Below are 21,336 nucleotides of genomic sequence, written 5' to 3'. Positions count from 1 at the left end.
AAAAATACAAAGTCTTCACGAAAAGCCTCTGGAGTTTATCCCAACTTACAAGTCTTCATTGCTTACACCTATTTGTTTAAAGTAATTCAATTTAGTGAATTCTGTGATAAATTAGCAAGTCATTTGGCCTTCTTTTCTCCACAAGATAGACACACACATATGTGTAGCTGCCAGAGTTTAGTGAGCACTAAAACAGCCACGTCTGAAACTTAAGTCTACCAAGCACCTTGTGCTTGTGTGGTACCAACTATGCACTGATATTGCCCATCTGCTTCTGGAGCCAAGAATTAATACCGAATTGTTTTCACAAACAATACAAAGACAAAGTCAAAAGCGACATTTCAGTATTTTATTCAACTCGGGCTTGGGTTTTTTTATCCATTTTCAGTAGTATCAAGTGCAGCATTTTGGGGTCTAGTTCCACACAAAATGGAAGACCTTCTAAAAATGCACCCACTTAGTTGTCACAAAAAAGTGGTAATAAAACAAAAGTCCATTTTAAGTTCAGTGGTGCAATTACAGGTTTGCAGTTACAAACACTTCCCTGATTATGGCCCTGTCTTACAAGCTTCCCAGTCAGTGCAAGGGAAAGGAACCACAACACAGGACACAGTATTGGCTGAGTCACGTCAAACCTCCTCCGCAGTGGACTTAGACAGAGCAGACAACCCAAAGCATTCTGGAGACAGCTTTTGGTGGAAGACAACCAAAACAAGGCAAACCACTTACCATGAAATGCCTATCTAAAAAAATAATTTTTTTTTTAAAATCCCTTTTTCAGAGAAGTTTGCACGTTCCACCATGAACTGAAACCTCAAGTGTCAGAACATTTTGCTTACAGAATTAACAGTACAAATAGTGGTTTCTGATTCTTCACATCTTAATTTTTATGTCACATTAACATATTCCATGTGTCGTCAATATATTGGCAATCAATACCTTCCTACTCCCTATCCTGTGGCAGCTGACAGGTGTGATGGGCAGTAACATTAAAAAAAGAATCAACAACAACAAAACAGCCTGGAATTAGGAATTGTTTTTATGCTTGCGTCTCCATTTCTTTAACAACATCGTTGTAAAAGCTTAACTCTCTTTAACCAGGACTACTAGAACTGATACTGAGCAAAACCTGCATCCAGACGAAACATTGAAAGGTACACTATATTCTGAAGGTAGCTATGCTGTATTTTCAAAGTAGCCATCACAAAACCACTCTTTATGCTTCAAATTCCAATCCTAGACCAAGCTTGTGACCACCTGCATTGACATTCTTGCCATCCAACAAAGCTGACAGTGTCATTTTGATACCTGAGAGAGAAAAGGGAGAGAAAAGACCAGCTGTTAAAACTTGAAAGGAGCTTTAGGTTTAGTAAGTGTAGTACCTGTTTTGCTTTAATTTCTTGGGTAGACAGATTAACATGATTTGGCAGGACTGTATGTTTTAAAATTATTTGCAGATATTAAATACTTCTGAATTCTGAAAACTATAATCACGCTGAGATAAATCTGCCTTTTTTTTCATTCCAAGTAATTAAAGCTCTCAGTCTGCTCACAGGATCACAGGATGTTAGGGGTTGGAAGGGACCCAAGGACAATACTACCTAACACAGATCACAGAGGATCACATCCAGACAGACCTTGAAAGTCTCTAGAGGAGGAGAGCCTGTTCCAGTGTTCTGTGACCCTTGCAGTAAAGAAGGTCCCCCTTGCATTGAGGTGGAACCTCTTTTGCTGCAGCTTACACCCATTGCTCCTTGTCCTATCACAGGGAACAAGTGAGCAGAGCCTATCCCCCCACTCCTGGCTAAGAGGTCCCTGTCTCTCCTGAACTGGGGAGCCCAAAATTGCAGAGTATTGCAGGTGTGGTCTCGCTAGAGCAGAGAGGAAGAAGAACCTCCCTAGCCCTGCTGGGCACACTTCTTGCTGCACCCCAGGCTGCCATTGGCTCTCTCGGCCACAAGTTGTCTCGGCACAACTTGCTGCCCACCAGCACTCCAAGGTCTTTCTCCAGGGAGCTGCTTTCCAGCAGGGTGGCCCAAACCTGTACTGGTGCCTGCTGTTATTCCTCCCCAGATGCAGGACCCTGCACTTGTCCTTACTGAATTTCATGTGGTTTGCCTTTGTCCACCTCTCCAGCCTGTCCAGGTCTCGCTGGATGGCAGCACAGCCTGAGGAGCGTCAGCCGCACCCCCAGTTCTGTACCATCAGCAAACCTGCCGAGGGGTACACTCAATGCCCTCATCCAGGTCGTTGATAAAGATATTGAACAAAACTGGGCCTAGTACTGATCCCAGGGGAACACCACTGGCTAGAGGCCTCCAATTGGACTCTGAGCCACTGATCATAACCCTCTGAACTCTCTTGTGGAGCCAGTTTTCGATCCACCTCACACAGCAATCATCCATGTCACATCTCCTGAGCTGTTATATGAGAATGTTATGGGAGACAGTATCATGTCAATCTCCTTGTTGTTCTGGCAGTAGATTTATTAAATCACATTAAAACCAATTTCACACTACGACTGTCCTCTTCCTGAACCAGGGGACCTTGAGAAGGTTACATTTTCAAGCAAAATACACTCAGTAATAAGGCAGCTCTGAAAGTACTAAAAATGCTGTTATTTATCTGGGAAAAAAATTGTAGATATAGTTTATATCAACACAAAGGAGGATCTGACAGGGCAGTGGATGGTGGCCTCTAATAATTCTGCTTCCAATAGACATCCAAAATTAACAGAGCAGCCTCTGGAAAAAGTTCATTACTGGCTTGCCAAAGGCAACAACAAAACTGATCACATTTTGTCACAAAACCAAAACTCCAAACCTCTAGTATATCAAGATTAAAATATTATGCTGTTGATTCTGAATTTCTTCTCCATAAACTTACCTGGCTTTAAAATCTGAGTGTATCCTAATCCAATCAGACTGGAGTTGTTCACTTTAGCCTTAAAGGGAAAAAATACTGTAAGTAAATTAATTTGGTAGCTTTCCTCAAAGTCCTTTTCACTTGAAAATTAAGCCACAGAATCCCAACATGTTGGGGGCTGGAAGGGACCTCTGGAAATCATCACTGGATCAGCAGGACATCCACAGCAGCTTGCCCAGGATCACAATGTCCAGCTGGGGTTGGAATTTCTCCAGCGAAGCAGATCCCACAACCTCTCTGGGCAGCCTGCTCCAGGCCTCCAGCACCCTCACAGCCTTCCCAGGTTCCACTCCCCTCAACATCTTTGTAGCCTTCGCTGGACTCGCTCCACTAGTTCCCTGTCTCTCTTGAACTGGGGAGCTCAGAGCTGGACACAGTACTTCACCTGTGGCCTCAATGTGGCAGAATAGACGGGGAGAAGAACCTCAACCTGCTGGTGACACCCTTCTTAGGGCATCCCAGAATGTCACACCTATTAAGCAGGATTTCATGTTTTAAATCACAAAAAGGAGCTCATTTTGACATAACTTAAATGCAAATCTCCACCAGTCCACAGTTGTTGTAGGCAATAGTGTTCTGATTAACATGGCTTTTAGTTTTATCAACAATGTTATGAAAAAAATCCCCAAGTAGTGCCCAATGCTACAATAAAACACTCTGTCACTTTTAAGGAAGATCCAATGTTGTGCTGCTAAAAACAAGGCAAAGAGATCTATGAGCCAGCTCTATGCTAGAGAACTGCATCAAAACGTCCTTCACTGATGCAGAAGTGCTTCTCATTTCCACCCTGGGAGCCTGTTCTCAGATGTTCATACTTGTACGTGCAGGGCACTCACACAAAATGAGGCATCTGGGTCAATCTGGTACTTGGCTGCTATTCCAAAGCGTGTGTTGCTGTTCCCAGCTGTCCAGGCAAGCTGCACGGCGGTTTCCAGCTTATCGTTCACCTTCTGGTAAATGGAGCCACCGAACTCTGTGCCATCATTCCTGGAAGGAACGCACTCGTTTTAAACTGCATCCCACTACAGTCACCTGAGTTCTTTCCCTCTGTAAGACCTGTATTTGCAGAACATTCACTCACACTTCATTTAAAATCCGTGTAACAACTGACAGAGACATCAGGCCAGGTTGGTTCTGAAGTGGTTTTTACATGTTTACATTCACTGGTGATTACTGTAATTCAACAACAACAACAACAAAAATTAGGCTAATGATGACAGCATCCCATTCTCCCCCTTCTCTGTAGATGGGAGCCTTTGCATTAAGAGATTTATTCTTCTAGAACCTCCCAGAAACCTCAGCATGGTGAGGCTTGTAAAAGGGACCTCTGGAGATCATCCAGTCCAAACTCATGCTAAAGCAGGGCACCCACAGCAGCTTGCCCAGGATCACACTGGCCAGGGGAGTTTGGAATCTCTTCAGAGAAGGAGACTCCACAACCTCTCTGTGAAGCTTGGGCCAGGCCTCTAGCACCCTCACAGACAGGAGTTTCTCCTCCTGTTCACATGGAACCTCCTGGGTTCCAGTTTGTGCCCAAAGAGACTCCCTCTGTGAGATAATTACTTTCCTAGGCATACATCTCACTGGTGCCCCAAAAGGTTTGTGCCCCAGTTGTCATGCCTGAGCAGTCATCTCAACACTGCCTCATCAGCAAGGCACAGACAAGCTGTATCCCAAATGAAGATGCCAATTTAACACTCAGTGAACACCATTATGGTGTCCTTATAGTCCACCTCTACTATTAGTGTCTCTGGGTCTGAAACTGAAAACTGATTTGGCTTTACAGGGAGCACTGGTTAGCAGCTGAAGAATGACAGCCTTGGGCTACTGAGCAGCACAGCTTCCAGTTACTTAATGACAGCACAGGGAATAAAGTGTGCTAAGTGAAATAAAAAACCCTAGAGCATGCAGATGACAAAAATAAGAGTAAGAGACTTTTAAAAGCCATAAACTCCTTGTAAGCAGCAAGCATCTGAATTGCCATTTTGCTCATTTTCTTCAAAGAGGAGACAAACATATTGACTAAGGCAATATTAAACCACAAGAAGACTCTACAAAGACAGTAATCATGATTATTTCTAAACTATGATACTCAGGGTTATTTCCAAACCATGAAACAATCTGCTTCCAATTACTAGAGTATATAAAAATCTTCAATGGTTTTAAAAGGGGTGGATATAAGAGTCTCTCCACTTCTCCCCCCTGACCTTAGTTCACATGTCTCACAAACTGTGGCCTTTTAAATTGTTAGAATCATTCTTCTGGAAAGCACACTGCAATACTTAATTCAGGTAAGACTGAGGCTCACATCTAACTGCATGGACTTGGCTCTCAAGAAAAAGGAGAGCCAGCTATACAAGGCAGATTCTGTGCAAGGTTCCCACAGTTTTTGTCTTGACCTGCAACATTAACAGGATGTGATCTAAGCTATATTTAAAAAATGAGGTAAGTCATATTTAAAACCAGAAATTATCCATCTCTATCTCCTTTTAGTGAAAAATAAAGCCAATCTTCCTGTTAAGTCCATTACTTACTTATTTACTGTATAATTAACAGTAATAGAAGCATTTTCCAGATGTAGATTAAAAAAAAAAAAACCAAAACCTCTCATGAAAATTAATTTACTAAGGAAGGCACTGCTAAGGAAAGCAACTTGCTGAAGTCTCCAGCTGGTCTGTGTCATACCAGGAATAAAATACACTGATTCAAACCCCACAGAATGAAATAGTCAGCTCTGCCACAGCACCTCTGTGAAACCCTGAACTGTCCAGGTACAGGAGCACCTGAGCAGGCTAGTGATGAGAGTTCCACCCACCACTGCTGAAACATATCAAATACCCAATTAACCTATGAATAATAAAATCTGTGTTCCTGACACACATGTTCCTGTCAATTGCTAGAGTATGAATACTAAACCACATGGATGATTTATTATCTGTACACAGTAACAGCAAACTAAGAAACATCCTGATGAATTCAAGAAACAGTACAGTAAGATCTGAGCCCCTGCTGCTACTACATCTATTTTCTGCTGTTGCTTTAATTAAAAGTAATAATAATTCCAGCTTTTTTATAGCAAAAAAACAATTAACACAACGTTTTGAACTGCCACCGTATAGCAAAACTGAAAGTCATTGTGCTGGAAGGAATAACTCTGAGTGGAGGGGATCCCAAAAATTGTTTAGACACAAGTTTTCTGCCCACATTTTTGAGCTTTGGCAATCCTTCAGATATACTGTTGGGGCTGTGAAGGTTCAGTTGTTCTGTAAGGAGCTTCCCAAACCAGATCTCTGTCACACAGCATGAAACAGAACAGAAAGCTTTTGAAACAGCAGCTCCAGGAAGACAGAACAGTTGTTCAGTCCCTGAATGGGAACAGCCTACAGTAGCTCTGCTACATGCAAACTACCAAGCTACCCATGGGAATGGGAGGGCTGGGGAAATGGATTATGGATTGATTCATCCTAAGAAACTGTCTTCCCCGGAGGCATAAGAGGAACAAGAGACAGAGAAATGATGGGTTTTGTGGAAATTGGTCCTGCTTTCATACTGTTCATGCATTCAGAAAGGACAAATGCTTGTGTAAAATTATTAGGAGCTGTAATACTAGACCAAACTTTTCAATCGTATCCCTCCCAACACTAAAACAAACCCAGTCCATATCTCTCTGATTTAGTTCCTTTAGCCTGTCCTTGTTCATCCTCTGGTTAATTCTTTCATCTACAGATCAAACCATCATTTTGTTCCATTTTGACAGGTGCAAAAATAAGGCATTGCTCTTATTTCAGCTTTCATAAGGCATATTCTTATCACCCACTTGTTTTATTACTTCCCTAACAGACTGTAATAGGCACTGGATACTTGGGTGCTCAGCGAGTTCCACTCTCATCACGCACTCCACCCACAGAATTCACTAAAAAAGCACCTTACATCACAAAATGACATGGATTGGAAAAGAGCTCTGGAGAACAACTAGTCCAACTGCTCCACCAGAGCAGGTTCATCTAGAGCAGGTTGCACAGGAAACCATCCAGGTGGGCTTTGATGACTCCAAAGACGGAGACTCTACCACCTCTCTGGGCAGCTTGCTCCAGTGCTCCACTACTCTCAACATAAAAAAGTCTCTCGCTCATGTTCAGATGGCACTTCCTATGTTCAGTTTGTGCCAATTACCTTTTGTCCTGTCACTGGGCACCATTGAAAAAATACTGGCCCCATCCTCCTGATGCCCACCCCTGAAGTATTTATAGGCATTGATGAGATCCTCCCTCAATCTTCTCCTCTCCAAGCTAAAAAGCTCTAAGCCTCTCAGCCTTTCTTCATAACAGATATGTTTCAGTCCCCTAATAATCTTTGTAGGCCTTTGATGTATCCTCTCAAGCAGTTCCTTGTCCTTCTGGAACTGGGGAGCCCAGAACTGGACAGAGCATTCTACATAAGGCCTCACCAGGGCAGAGAAGTGATTTCAACCAGAAGTAGTAGAAGTAACTTCTAATCCACCACTCACTCCTTTCCCACTGCTGGAACTCCATGCCATTCGTTGTTCTAGCAAGCAGCGAAACCCTTTCAAATTCCTTCTAAGTGCCTGTCTGCTGTTACTTACACATTGGTATGAAGCTGGAATTCATTGGTCTTGTAGCCAACAGCAAAGTTGCTCTGGGTTACTCTAGACTTTGCACTCTCGAAGGTCATCTGATAACCTGCCAGCCACCCCTCATAGCCAAGCACCAGGGCTCCACGTATCGAGGGACCAGCAATATCAAAATCCATGTCACAGCCGATGTTGATGTGTTCCCTTTTGTACCCTGTCTTAACCTTAGCACTCTTTTTCCTAAAAAGAAAATTAAAAAACATTTTGTCTTAAAAAAGGTACCCTCGTAGGTAGCAATGCAATCAAATTAGTTACTGAAACCAGTTTAAGAGTTCTTGAAGACAAAATATACATACCTGGAGAGCCATGGGACATGTCGCCTTGTCACCTTCCACAGCTGCAAGCCCCTAATTCAGCTACAGGGAACTATCTGCAGTAAAACGTGGTATGGAGCCTGACTAAGCACTGCTGGGTTGTGTGTGTGGAAAAGCAGCAGCACAGTAAATCAGGTGAGAGGTGACAGAAACCAAATCCTCATCTCCAGCTAACAGGATGGTTTGAGAAATGTGGTAGATGCAGGGAAGGAATGGAAACTGGAGCAGTTTACAGGATTGCCACAGAAAGCCAATAGTAGTTGGCCTGGTTTTATATGCTTACTGTGACAGACACCAAGAAATGGCTACTAAGCCTCCGGCTTCCACAGGGCAAGTTTCTGCTGCTAAGGAAGGAGGCTGCTTCAGCGGCTCTGACACCTCACCTTTTCTTTAGGGTGCTTTAGGAAGTTGACTGGTTACAGCCATTGGAAAGGCTGCTGGATTAACACAGAAATAAACTTTCCCGAGTGACTTCTTTCTTTTCACACTGCTGGGCAAAACAATGGTTTCTTATGTGTTCTTGGGTTGGTTTACGTCAAAGGTACAGGCTCTCACGAGGCAAAAGGGTTACATCTAATACATTCAGCTACTCTCCTACTTGAGATTATTTTCTCTTATTACCTTACAAGTGTCTCCTGTCTTTCACCAAGTCTTTTACTGAAATCTATCTGGAGAAGTCAGTCTAATTTGAAATTTCAAACCAACCTTTCTCTTCAGCTACCAAGAATTGTGCTGGTGCTCTATCAGACACAAACAGATATTGTTCCATTAATATTATTATTATTACTAGCATTATTTTTATTCAGACTCAGGATTTTGTCTTTTCCAAAATCAGAAATAAAAAGCAGGAGTGCCCAAAGCACCTGCTTTGGCTTGTCTGCAACTTTTGTGAAAGTCCACAGGGACAAGTGATCACAGAGCTCTCCTAAAATTTTTACTTGTTGAAAGACCCTGCACAGCCACTAAGTAGTAAGGAGAGGAGGGAGGGTGTCTCACATTCCACCGTGGTGCATCCCTGTCAGCCTAAAGCAGATCATACCAGGACAGAATCTCATTCCGTTTATTCAAACTATAATACTCCTCATACAGGGGAACTTCTGTAACTTAGACAGTAGAGTACCTGTGAAATGCCTCAAAAGTAAGCTACAGGTCTGTAACTTGTCCTGCCAGCTAAAAAAACCCCACAAATTCTCAACAAACACTGGAGGTTATTCTGGTTAACAAATACCAAACTACCTAGTTAATGCTGAACTGGGAATGGACTGGAAGCTGACTGCAGAACAGAGTCTAGAAGTCAAGGTGAATTCTCCATGGGGACTGTTACTCTCTCAGCCTGCAGCACAGCATGTTGCTCTGGGAAGCCAACGTAGAGAGTATTTTGGCTGACTGGCAGCACTGCTTGCAAAAAAGATAATCAGGAGAAAAAATAAACCAACATCTCAACCTACAGCTGCTGCTTAATCCCTTTGGCCCACATAAAATGTGGCATCCAATCATTGCATCAGAAACACCCATCCACTGCCAAGGCAACCTGCGGCCAACAAGAATTCCAGTGATAAATTCAGCTTGGGAGAAGAGCCCAATTACTGTGTCAACCTGTTAGAGCTGTGGGCAACTGGCTCCTGGAGCTTGTTAAACTCTGCATTGCAGCTGACTTGTTTTATTCAGACAGTGGCTCATCCTCTGACATGGTCAGAAATACAGCATAGGAGTGCAAACAAAACTTTTTCTTCACACCCTGATCTGACTATAATTTTCTAGTTATTTTATTTAGCTTGCTATGGTTTAGGATTAAAAAGGGATTGTCAACAGTAAGATTGAAATCAGATGTACAAGATCTCATCACACACAGGCTGATTGTTAACTGTCTCTATCTCAGGACAGAAGGAGTAAAGAAGGAATACAATATTCTGAAAAACTAAAGTATAAAATAATAAATGCCTTTTTCTGTCACTCGAGCTTACTCACTTCTTACCCAGTGTTAGGAGAGAAGGTGGAGTCAAAGGTCAACTTCAGGCCACGAGCAAGCTGAACAGAAAAGAAATTCACTGGTTGGATTTATAATTACAGCTTAAGTTGATCAGTAAATTGCATGTAAATTACCTGATCTTCAAGTGTAATCTCAGTGCCTAGAGTATTGTCAGTGTTCCACTTTTCTGTGAACATCAATCCATACTCCACCCATTTGTATTTTGTTTCCAAACTACCATTCACTTTGCTTGTTTCTGTGTTTGCTGAACCTGAGCTTGTGAATTCCTGTAAGAAAAAAAACACAACAAAATCATATATATATAATATGTACTTGCAAGCAGGCAAATACTTTAGAACATATTAGTCATTATAGTTTGTGATATCATTCACAGTAGTGCAGAGTTCTCAGAAGGTTTAAAGACGTGGTTGCTAGTCCTTAATATGAACATTGTCTTTTCCCCCCCAAAAAAAAAGAGAGGAAAAAGGGAGAAAAGGCATTGCATGATAAGAGTATGAATATAGAACAGGAGTGTGGATAACTTACCAGCAGCGTAACACAGACCAAGGTGCTGCTCTGGTAACTGACTGCACAAGGTGTATCTGAATCAACATGCAAGTCTGCAAATGCTTCATAGAGATACTCTAGTTATCAACTCCACTACACAGCTACACCACAACTCTGCTTGTTTAGTGACTGCTAATTGCCTGCGGCACACTTAAAAATTGAATCCCTGAAGCTCGGCATGGTGGGGGCTGGAAGAGACCTCTGGAGGTCATCCAGTCCAACCTTCTGCTAAAGCAGGGCACCTGCAGCAGCTTGCCCACAGGCACATTGTCCAACTGGGGTTGGAATCTCTCCAGAGGAGATCCCACAACCTTTCTGGGCAGCCTGCTCCAGGCCTCCAGCACCCTCACACCAAAGAAGTTTCTCCTCCTGTTTACATGGAACCTCCTGGGTTCTAGTTTGTGAAAGCCTCCCCTTTCCCTGTGTCCACTGACAGGAGTCTGGCCCCATCCCCTTACTCCCCACCCTTTAGTTCTTACTGAGCACTGAGAAGATCATCTCTGGGGCTGCTCTTCTCTCAGCCTCTTCTCCTCACAGAGACACTCCAGGCCTGTCAGCATCTTTGTGGCCCTCCCCTGCATTCTCCAGTAGTTCCCGGTCTCTCCTGAACTGAGGAGCCCAAAACTGGACATGGAATTTCAGTTGCAGCCTCACTATGGAGGAGTAAAGCAGGGGGAGAACCTCTTTCAACTTGCTGGCCAAACCCTTACGAAACTTATTTGCTTTTTGCACTCCCTGTGACCATCATCTCCACTCTTTAGATATTGATAAGCATTGATAAAAGTCCCCATACTTCTGCTTATTCAACGCAGTAAAGCAGGAGGGAAACCTTGGCACTCTCTCAGAGTCCAGGCCATGGTGATGCCCTCAAACAGCAACACTTTTCATAGCAGGCCATGACTGTGGCTGTGAAGGAGCCCTTCACTGTATCTCTGATTTGTGCAGTCTCATAAATTACACAAAATTACAAACGTACAGTAACTTGCGAGATTATAACACACCTGAGAAATGGTAAGGGGAGAATAAGGGATGCATATTTAGTTTGAAACACAGAGTAAACATGAGAATATGGCAGTGTTTTGGATTTCAAATCTTTCCAAACTCACCAGTCCATTTTCAGATTTTGTTTTCAAATCAAGTTTTATTAACCCGAAACCTAGAAGTAAAACATATGAATTAGATATGTGTTAATTTGAAAAGCATTTCTGATTTCTTTCTTAAAACTCCCTTCTAAATCACCTGTGAACTACTAAAACTGAACCAAGGGTACAGTCACAGACCATGTGCTTTTATGAAGCAGATCACACAGCTCATACTCCAGATGGCATCTGACTGATTAATCATAGAATCACAGAATGGTTTGGGTTGGAAAGGACCTTAAAGATCATCCAGTTCCAATTCCCCTGCCATCAGCAGGGACACCTCCTACTAGACCAGTTGCTTAAGGCCCTACCCAGCCTGGCTGGCTTTTAACACTTCCAGAGCTGGAGTCTCCAAAGCTTCTCTAGGCAACCTATCCCAGTGCCTCACCACACTCACAGATCAGATTTTCTTCCTAATGTGGAATCTAAATCCAGTTTCTTCCAGTTTGAAGCCTTTATCTCTCGTCCTGTCACAAGGCATGTGCCTTTGTATGGAGTCCCTTCCCAGCTCTCCTGGAGGCCCCCTTCAAACCCTACTGACCTTAGCAATATAAATGGGACCAAACTAGGCAATAATGACTTTATTCATGCTGAGCAGCAGTTTGCTCATAAGCAAACTACTGCCATCAAGGATTCTATTCAGGACACATGGAAATGGTCGAAATATAACACACAATTTTCTTTCAAAACAGATGGGGAACAAATGTCAAGCAACAGAAAGTTACTCTACCTTCCCAGACAGGAATGGCGAAGTGAACCTACAATCAAAAGTTCTCTGGATTCTAATGGAAATTACTGGAATATTTATCAGGTAAAAATACTAAAATCCTAACAGCTTCAGTAATTAGACAGACAGTGACAGACCAAATTGATTTTGGCTTTATTTACCATATCCCTTGTTGAAAACATCTCTGGCAGATTTGCCCAGATCAGCATAAGCAGGTGGCACAGCCATTTTCTGAGGGGGAAAAAAAAAGGGGGGGGGGGGGGAGGAAATTACATCGTTCAGAAAGTTAATTCATTTACACATCCAGAAATTTAAGCCTCTATCAGGCAGTTTTATCTTCTATTTACCACCTATCAATTAAATACAGCCTGAAGAAAGCAGCTGTAGGAAACGGTATGACTTGATTTTGCTTTTTAGTCAGCAGAGGACATTATCATGCATTTGTAACCAAGGATGAGAAGCAGGTTATAGAGCAGGTTATCCATTTAAAAACGTTTCTTAGAAACATCCCCCTGTCTCTTGCCACAGATTTGTGGTGTTGTGCAGAGCACTAGGGCCCAGTCATCTGCTCAGGAAATCTAACCAGGACAAGCATCCAGCACCAGAAGAATCTCTCTCCCCCTAGCTCAGAAAAGCAAAAGGATATAATTTATGTTAGCAAAATCAACCTGTGGCCATTCTTCTGCTTCAGTTTCCTTTCACTTTGCTACTGCTATTAATGGGCTGAGGTATCTTCTTAGACACTAACCTTTTAAGTAGTTTTCTGTTCAACTGGGGGAAAAAAGAGTTCACTGTGAAAAACAAGGACTGAAGGGGTGCTACACCATGAAGTTAGGCAGTCAAAGGGTAGCCGCAACCTGCTACAGCTGCCAGATGCAGACTGGAGCTCTCTGTAATTCCTGGAGACAGGCACCAGCTCCAGCTTTCTCCATCACATTCTGTTCAGAGGGATGCCCACAGCGTCATGTAGGCCCTCACTTTTCCATCTTCAGCAGGCCATGACCATTCTTAGCTCAGTGGCCTCCAAGAAATGTAATGCATTCTGTTTTCCCTGCCACCGAGAAAACTGCCTTATCATATGCAAAGAGAAAACCAGGATCCAGGTAGGAGCAAACCAACCCAATCCACTTCCTTATCCAAGGACAGTCATTCATTCTGGGGAAATGAAGTACAACAGCCCGAAACAGTGTATGCCTTCTGTCTTCATTGATAAGATTTCACCATTTGAGGAGATGAATCACTCTTACAAAGCTGGTCCTCTCGATACCAGGTGTTGCACTAAAATTCCATACTCCCAAACGTTTTTGTTATGCCAAACTAAGAAGCAGCTTATTACACAGGGATGCAAATGCTTTAAAAGTTCCCTGCCAATCCTTACTCTAGAATATCCAATGTGAGCAGGCGGCTGTTCATCTAAACCACGCCAAAACAGCTAGCTCTGACCACAAGAGAGGCTCTTAAGAGCCTTGCCCACACTTCCCTGGGCAAGCACACCACCCCACAAGCATCAGCCACACGATGTCTCAAGCTGTCCACCCAACAAGCTGTTGCTTGTTAAAGCAGGATGTTCCTATTGCATGAATGAAATATTTCTGTCCTAGAGGGCACAAAATAGATCTGGGTGGGTAAATAAAAAGCAAACAGGCATCTCAGAACATGAAGTAGGATACATAGGGTGCATACAATATAGTTATAGTGTCAACTGCAGACTCTTCCCTCCTAGTTCAGTAACAACATCAGTGCCAAATACATGAGCATCTAAATTTAAACTTAAAGAAGGGAAAAAAGAGAAAGTATTCCACATCCCAAAGTAGTTTAGTTGCTTATTTTAGAGCTAAATGTCTCTGTTTATTCGGTGTAAACATGAAAGCAGAGATTGAATGCTTATACAAAAAAACAGCCTTTAAAAACAAACAAAAAATCCAAACAAACCAAAGCAACATGCCCCTCCCCCCAAAAAACTAAACAGAAAACCACAATCCCAACCCACCCACCCTCCAAAAAAAAAAAGAAAACAAAATAAACATTAACACACACACTCCCCCAACCCAAGAACTAACAGATTCTTTAAAGTAACTCCCCTGCTCCTTGTTGAAGTCACCAGAAGCAGAGTGCTTGGAGATGCCTGAGTGGATACCATACCCTAAAGTCAGAGCCAAGGCAGCACTCAGGGAGTGCTCTGCATGTCCAGGAAATGCTTTTTTCTCTCCTAACCTGGTCTCATGAGAACCCTCTGATGGGAATTTCCATTTAGTATCATAAAAAATTCAAAATGTTAAAAATTCCTACACTTGACAATCAAATAAGCAGCGCTTTGGAAGATGTGTTGCTCTGGCATCTGCACTGTGGAATCCAGCAGACCTGTCTGATCAACAGGCCCTTTGACCACTTTGTCAAATCAAATCAAAATATTTGATTGACAACTGAATGCTCTCTGCCTTGGGTTTGGATTTTCTAGGTTATGTTTTTCCCTTTGTCCAAGCCCATAAAGCCAGGTTTGGCTCCCACTGACATTTGTGCCTCTCCCCTGGATGCAGCCACGCTCATGGGGTAGATGAGCTGTGATGGGCTACTTCACTGCTGCCATCTGAGCTGTGGGTGCAGGACAGTGGGAGATGTAAAGATCTCCACTCAAGCAATTACTATAATTAAGGGACAATATTGAAAGCCAAATCCCTGCTGGTTGTAGGGCAAATCATGCAAAGCACACAGAACAAGGTGGTTAAAAGTGCTGCACGTGGAAGATGGCACAAGATGGGCACACGGTGGTTAACCTTGCCGCGGTCAGCAAGACCAGAAATCATTTTTTCTGTCTGTACTTTCTCATCAGGAGCCCCTTGTTAAACAGATGGAAAACAAAATTGATTACATCCTGTGCAAGTGCAGGTTGTAAGACAAGCATGCTTAACAGGGATTCAAACTCTTAAAGGATCAAGGAATGGCTGTGACCAAGTGCCCTTGCTTTTCACCAGTGGGATTCTAGCCCATTAACTCAGATTAGGTTGAGGCTGAAGTAAATTCATTGCTTTTATCCTCATCCAACTGTGCAAATAGCTCAGAGTGACAATGTCACTCTGCTCCTGAACCAAGTAGGCCACAGAGAATATTCACAACAGACTCTACAGAGGAAGATACTAATTTTCTTGAGTAGGAAATACTGTAGTACACACAAGTCATGGCTGAAGAAGACCTGAACTGAGGAACTAGCCACAGGTGCTGCTGTGAGTGCTACATCCAGGAATTTATAACTGCCATAGGGAGGAAAGAGGAAGCTTCCTTTGGAGTCTCTCAAGTGCCAGAACCTAGTGAAGGCTTTATTAGGGATGAAGCACTTCCAGCAGGCTACATTTGACTACTTTCCAGTGTCACAGATGGCAAACCTTTCACCACATGATTTTGTTCTGGGCAATTAAATCAAAACCAGCCCAGTAGGCAGCAAACCCCTGAGGTGCTTTTGGCAGTGTAAGAGACTAGTTGCAACCAAAGGATAACTCCTCTCTGCTTGCTAACTCTCTTATGTGCTTACATTAAGGTTCCCTACAGAGACTTGGCAAATTGATGATATTTACACAAGGGGAAGGAGCAATCTAAAAATGTAAGACACCAATAAAACACATCATAGGAATAACTCCCCTGATGGGAGCCCATCAGGTTCAATGCTAAGAAAATAAAATGGCTGGATTTAATCTCACTCCAGGCACATTTCTAACTAATAAACCTGGAGTCACATGCAATTTCTTGCTGGTAAACAGTAGTTCTGAACATTTAATCTCTCCTGTCTCCACAAACAGGATGCCTGAAATGATGGCAAGTGCAGAGCTTGGGGACACATCTCACTGGTGTGGGAGCTGCGAGGCACAGATAGGATCAGGTTACGAGACCAAGTACAAGCTGTCCATGAGGAAGAAAGCACACAAGGGCCTCTTGACTCAAGATACCAAAAAAATCTTGAATCATTTATTTCTTGTTTATCTCCTTCAATGAAGGAAAAAATATTCTCTGACATGAAGCAACTTTTACATGCTCCTCTGGACCCCTGGCCTGCATAGTGTCATTTCCCAAATGACTTATGTTGTTTCAATAAACAGACCATGAAGGATGCTGCTTTTGCTCTCACGCAGGGCAGGGTTTAGCTGTCATAGAATCATAGAGCTGTTTCAACTGGAAAAGGCCTCTCAGATCATCGAGTCCAACCATCAGTACAACACCACCATGACCATTACACCACATCCCAAAGTGCCATGTCCATGTTTCTTGAACACCTCCAGGGACGGTGATTCCACCACCTCCCTGAGCAGCCAGTTCCAGTGCCTGACCGCTCTTGGAGTAAAAACATTTTTCCTAACACTCAGTCTTAACCTCCTGTGCCACAATTTCAGGCCACTTTCTCTCATTCTATAACCTGACACTAGGGAGAAGAGACTGAGCCTCGTATCACTCCAACCTCCACATTTCAGGTAGTTGTAGAGAGCCACGAGGTCTCCCCTCAGCCTCCTCTCCCCACCTCACAGCAGGCTGCCTAGAGCCACCAGCTCCACACACCACCAGTGTCCTCATCCCACACCATCTGACATCCCAAACTGCCAGATGAGCAAAATGCTGATTCTACAGTTTGAATTTTATCATCCAGATCCCAAATCCATTCAAGTTCTGACTACAGCCTACCTTGAATCAGGTTCCAAAGCCTGACTGTAGAGAGATTTAGAGCCACACTTAACCATAAACACATGAGTAGCCCTGCTGAGGTCAGACATCAATTGGGCACACTCACATGTCTGGAGAAGCCCGCATGGGCACACAATTTGCAAATACTCTGCATCAACAACCCTTCTTGCCCTAACTGACTACTGTGCTGAGGTCCTATAATCTATGCAGCACTATGACTCAAAAGTTTAAGACTCTGGAGTCCACCATTTGTCTCCTGCAGGTATTAGGAAGCCCATGCAGCATCTCTCTGACATCGGCAGGCTCACAGCCTTCCACCACAGCTCTGCCTCTACACTACACATGCAGTGGAGCAGGTCTGGCTTTTAAAGGCTGGTTTATGTAGCATCTCCCTAGCCCAATAAACACCAGAGGAGAGATGAGATAAACCCCATGAAAGCCAATGTAAATATTACTATTGTGTCTATGCTAATATTTACAGAACTAAAGAAAGACAAAGCCTGTTCATAATTGTATGGGCACAAATTATGAACAGCAACCCCTTATTAAACTATCACTTGTAAGTATCAATTAAGCCAAGCTGGGGGATATTGCAATTTGCTGCAGCTACTGTAGCTACTACAGCTGCAAGGGATGAACAAAGAGCCACATGCTCTATAGGCTAAACTAAACATTCAAGTTAACAATCTGTTGGCCAGGTTGGATGGAGCCCTGAGGTGAACAGGTCCATGCTGACTGCAGGGAAGTTGCACTAGATGACATTTTAAGGGTCCCTCCCAACCCAAACCAGAGAAGGAAATAAGCAGTGCTACTCTACCACCCCATGCCACCAGCATAGTGGGGCTAGACTAGCACATGCCCTGGCACAGCACTCAAGAAGGGACATGTCCCTCACCCCTGGCCCTGATGTGGGAACACCCAGCACCAGGCCCATGGGAATGACTAATTAAAACGGCATTTTGTCTTCCAGCACAATTTGACAGCTTAATCTCCTCGGACCAAAGAGGAGCATCCATTGCACAAGAGCTCAGGAGACAGTGTATGGGTTTTTCTCTACCTGCACCAGATGGCAAAGCCAGGAGGGCCTGTGCTGTGCTTCCTGACTGAATCCCAGAGAGCCAGAGCTGAGGACATCACTCCTGGGGCTGTGGTAACCAATGGCCACGTCCCACACACCACCACACTACCCAAAACATGGACAGGAAGAAAAGGTGCAGACTGAGGATCAGCATAAAACTTCAGTGAGGGGTTCTGGAGGGAGGGAGTATTCAAACCCATTTTTTTTAATTAAGTAAAAGCCCTTTTTTGGGAGGAATCCTGACAAAACTTGATCTTAACAGTCTCTACTAACTGAAACGATTCTCTGATTCTATGACTCTGTTCTACGACTTTACAATTTCACAGATGAAATGCCACAAAGATGGTGACAATTCAACCATGCATTACTGTAAGGAAACTGAACTGCAAACACGCTTCTGATCCTCACCAGACCATCTGAGAAACAAGGTGGGATCTGTTTCAACCGACATGGCTATAAATATTCTCCAGAGACACAACCCGGCCTCGGTCAGCAAGGATGAGTCAGCTACTGCTCCAGTTTCAGAAACATTGTGGGGGTTTGTTGTTTGTTGTGGATTTGTTTCTTTCTTTCTTTCTTTTTTCCTCATAAATGCCCAAAGACTACACGAGTCTTTCAGCCTCCAGCAAGAGTTGTTCCCAGCAAGGGCTGTGACAAGGCAGAACGGAGGCAGTAGTTTTGCTGCTGCAGCTCCACCTGCTCCTTGCTTGGTTCAGGAGGGGAAAGCTGACCTTATTCCTCCCAAGAAAAGAGATACATTTTGAGAGTAAGCAGAATAAGAATAAGATTTGGGGGGGGGGCGGTTGGGAAGGGGGTGTCAGTGCGGCTGCTTGGAGTAGGGTTTGGCGTTTTGGTGCATGTCAAGATGAATCTGCCAACCTGCAAAACAGATCCGAGGGGGGCAGACGAGTGAGGTGGCGGGGATGTCACCCCTAAATGGTGCCAAACCCAGGCAGGTGCGGCTGTAACCTTTGCTCCTTGGAAAGGTGCAAAATGATTCTGCCTTGAGGAAGCGTTTCTCAAGAACCCAGCCCGCTCCTCCATGCCCGAACGACCTTTAAATCCCCGTCATGGGGATATCTAACGCCCGGGTCGACCCGCGCTTGGCCTTCTCGGGATCGCGCGGTGCGATGCGATGCCCACAGGGCAGCACCCACAGCACCCATCTGCCACCACCTCACCTCCATTCCGTGTCACCCTCACCCCATCCTTCCACACAGGCCTTCATTTCGTAACGCCCAGCATTACGTAAGGGAACAGACACTGCCCTCCCGACGTGGCAAATGCCCTTCTGAGTCGCAGCGGATTCCCTCCGCTCCCACCCGTGACCCGTGTCTCACCGTCGATCCCCCTCTAACCCGAGCGGCGGACCGGGAACCCCCCCACACACATACCCGTCGCCCGCCGCCGTCCTACCTCGCCCCGCCTCGGCGACAGCAGCCGGTAGCGCTCCCGCCTCGGCCTCCTCCGGCGGCGGTTGCCCCAGCCCCAAGCCCCGACCGGCGCCTCCCGAGCTCTGCGGCCGCGGCTGCGCGACGGCGGGCGGGGACGGGAGTGGAGGGGCGGGGACCGGCGGGAGGGAACCCGCGGCAGGGGCGGGCCTTGCCGCAGCACCGGCCAGAGGGAGCGGCACGTTGGAATCGGTCGGGATTAAGAGAGTCATAGAATCCTAGGACTGTTAGTGCTGGAAGCGACCTCAAGGATCACCCAGTTCCAACTCCCCTGCCATGGGCCCGAACACCTAACGCTAGATCAGTAGGAGCCTTCTCTCCGGACCCCGCCGACGCTGGGCACAGAAACCTGAGGTGCAGAAGGAGCCCACCGGCCCCGGGACACAACATCTCCGAGATATGATCAGCCCCAGAGTCGTCTTGGCTGGAAAAGCTCTTTAAGCTAATCCAGTCCAACTATTCTCTACCAAGTCCAGTGCTAAACCACATCCCTCAGCACCACGTCTGTACCTCTTTTTAACACCTCCATGGCTGGAGTTCCACCACTCCCATGGGGAGCCTGGTGCAGTGTCTCAGAACCCTTTCAGTGAAGAAGTTTTTCCCAATGTCCAACTAAACCTCTCCTAGTACAACTTGAGGCCATTTCTTCTCCTTGTAGTGAGTGGCCTAAAATTAAGCAGGGTACTCAAGGAATGGCCTCACCAGCAGTTCCAGGACCAGAGCAATCCAGGGCACCTGCAGCCTCCGGCTCCAAAACATCTCGGTATCAGCGTCTCCAGCTCTAGCAGAATCTCCCCGTTTAGTTAGAATTAATTGCATTAGAATTACCTAGAATGAATTTTTTACGCCGCTTCTGTAAAGCCCCATTCCCGAGGTTGTTGCTGCGCCGCAGCGGTTAGCGCGAAAGGAGCCGCGCCTGAGCAGGGCTCTCCGTGGCTTCGCTGCGAGGGCAGGCGCAAAGCGCTGGTTTCGCTCGCCTGGAGAGCGGGCGGCTCGCAGAGCGCTGGTTTCACTCGGCCCGGAGAGCGGGCGGCTCGCAGAGCGCTGGTTTCGCTCGGCCCGGAGAGCGGGCGGCTCGCAGAGCGCTGGTTTAGCTCGCCCGGAGAGCGGGCGGCTCGCAGAGCGCTGGTTTCGCTCGCCTGGAGAGCGGGCGGCTCAAGGGAGACCTTCCGGTGGCCTTTCAGGACCTAACGGGGCCAATCCGCAAGAAGGGGACAGGTTTTCCCAGCAGGGCCTGTTGTAACAGGACAATGGGGTGATAGTTTGAACTACAGTAGGGAGAGCTGGACTGGAGAGAGGGAAGATGGTTTTTTACACTGAGATTGGTGAGACCTTGGCTCAGGTTGCCCAGAGAGGTGGGAGAAGTCCCATCCTTGGCACCATTGCAGGCCAGGTTGTCTGGGCCACTGAGCAACCTGCTCCAGCTGAAGATGCCCCTGCTGAGTGCAGGAGCACTATGTGACCTTTAAAGGTCTCTTCCTTCCAACCCAAATCGTTTTTATGGTTCTGTGGGGTTCTGAGCAGGTAAAACCACGTGTAATGGTGATCAGTGAGTCATCCCTGGCAGGGACGAGCCACGGGCTGTGGAGTTGCTCCAGTGAGCTAGGGAGCTCTGCATCTTTCATAACTCACTCTTGGTACATGAATCGGCCACCAAGGCTCACAGCAAGCTGGAGCTGAGTCCAGAAAGACATTTTCCTGATGACAGCAGGTCAGGTGGTGAGTGCTCATTATGAAAAAGGAACAGAGGCTGAAGCTGTGATGCTTTCGGAATGAGGTATGAAACCAGTTCTTCACTGCTGGAGGCCCCTGGTCAGCTAAGAGCACCACACACAAGATAAACTGGA

The 21,336-nt window shown here is 45.2% G+C and overlaps 1 protein-coding gene across 3 annotated transcripts; it reads right to left on the bottom strand.

The window, feature by feature from the left end:
- Window positions 1–335: 335 nt before the first annotated feature.
- Window positions 336–19,584, bottom strand: VDAC1 (voltage dependent anion channel 1). 3 transcript variants are annotated; one of them, XM_064162214.1, is made up of 9 exons: window positions 19,455–19,584; window positions 12,457–12,526; window positions 11,533–11,582; window positions 9,994–10,146; window positions 9,866–9,918; window positions 7,529–7,756; window positions 3,762–3,912; window positions 2,887–2,944; window positions 336–1,308 (listed from the first exon to the last, which is right to left on the bottom strand). In XM_064162214.1, the coding sequence occupies exons 2-9, from the start codon at window positions 12,521–12,523 to the stop codon at window positions 1,217–1,219; spliced, it is 852 nt and encodes a 283-aa protein (XP_064018284.1). In that variant the 5' UTR covers window positions 12,524–12,526; window positions 19,455–19,584; the 3' UTR covers window positions 336–1,216. The 3 variants fall into 3 exon arrangements, with proteins under 3 accessions (XP_064018284.1, XP_064018285.1, XP_064018282.1); XM_064162215.1 differs by having other exon boundaries at window positions 2,883–2,944; window positions 19,455–19,539; XM_064162212.1 differs by having other exon boundaries at window positions 19,433–19,522.
- Between the last annotated feature and the right edge of the window lie 1,752 nt (window positions 19,585–21,336).

The sequence above is a fragment of the Pogoniulus pusillus genome, chromosome 22 (assembly GCF_015220805.1).
Source record: "Pogoniulus pusillus isolate bPogPus1 chromosome 22, bPogPus1.pri, whole genome shotgun sequence".
Classification (NCBI taxonomy): domain Eukaryota; kingdom Metazoa; phylum Chordata; class Aves; order Piciformes; family Lybiidae; genus Pogoniulus; species Pogoniulus pusillus.
Note: the sequence above shows the minus strand (reverse complement) of the source record. Positions and strands in the feature narration are given on the sequence as shown.

What these genes read in the sequence shown, in the direction of transcription:
- VDAC1 (XM_064162214.1), bottom strand. Translation starts at nt 12,523, where the DNA reads ATGGCTGTGCCACCTGCTTATGCTGATCTGGGCAAATCTGCCAGAGAT. An exon ending in ACCTTCTCTCCTAACACTGG is followed by an intron (nt 7,757 to 9,865) that starts GTAAGAAGTGAG and finishes TTTTCTTTTTAG; the next exon opens with GAAAAAGAGTGCTAAGGTTA. An exon ending in ACCCAGATGCCTCATTTTGT is followed by an intron (nt 2,945 to 3,761) that starts GTGAGTGCCCTG and finishes TTTCCCTTTAAG; the next exon opens with GCTAAAGTGAACAACTCCAG.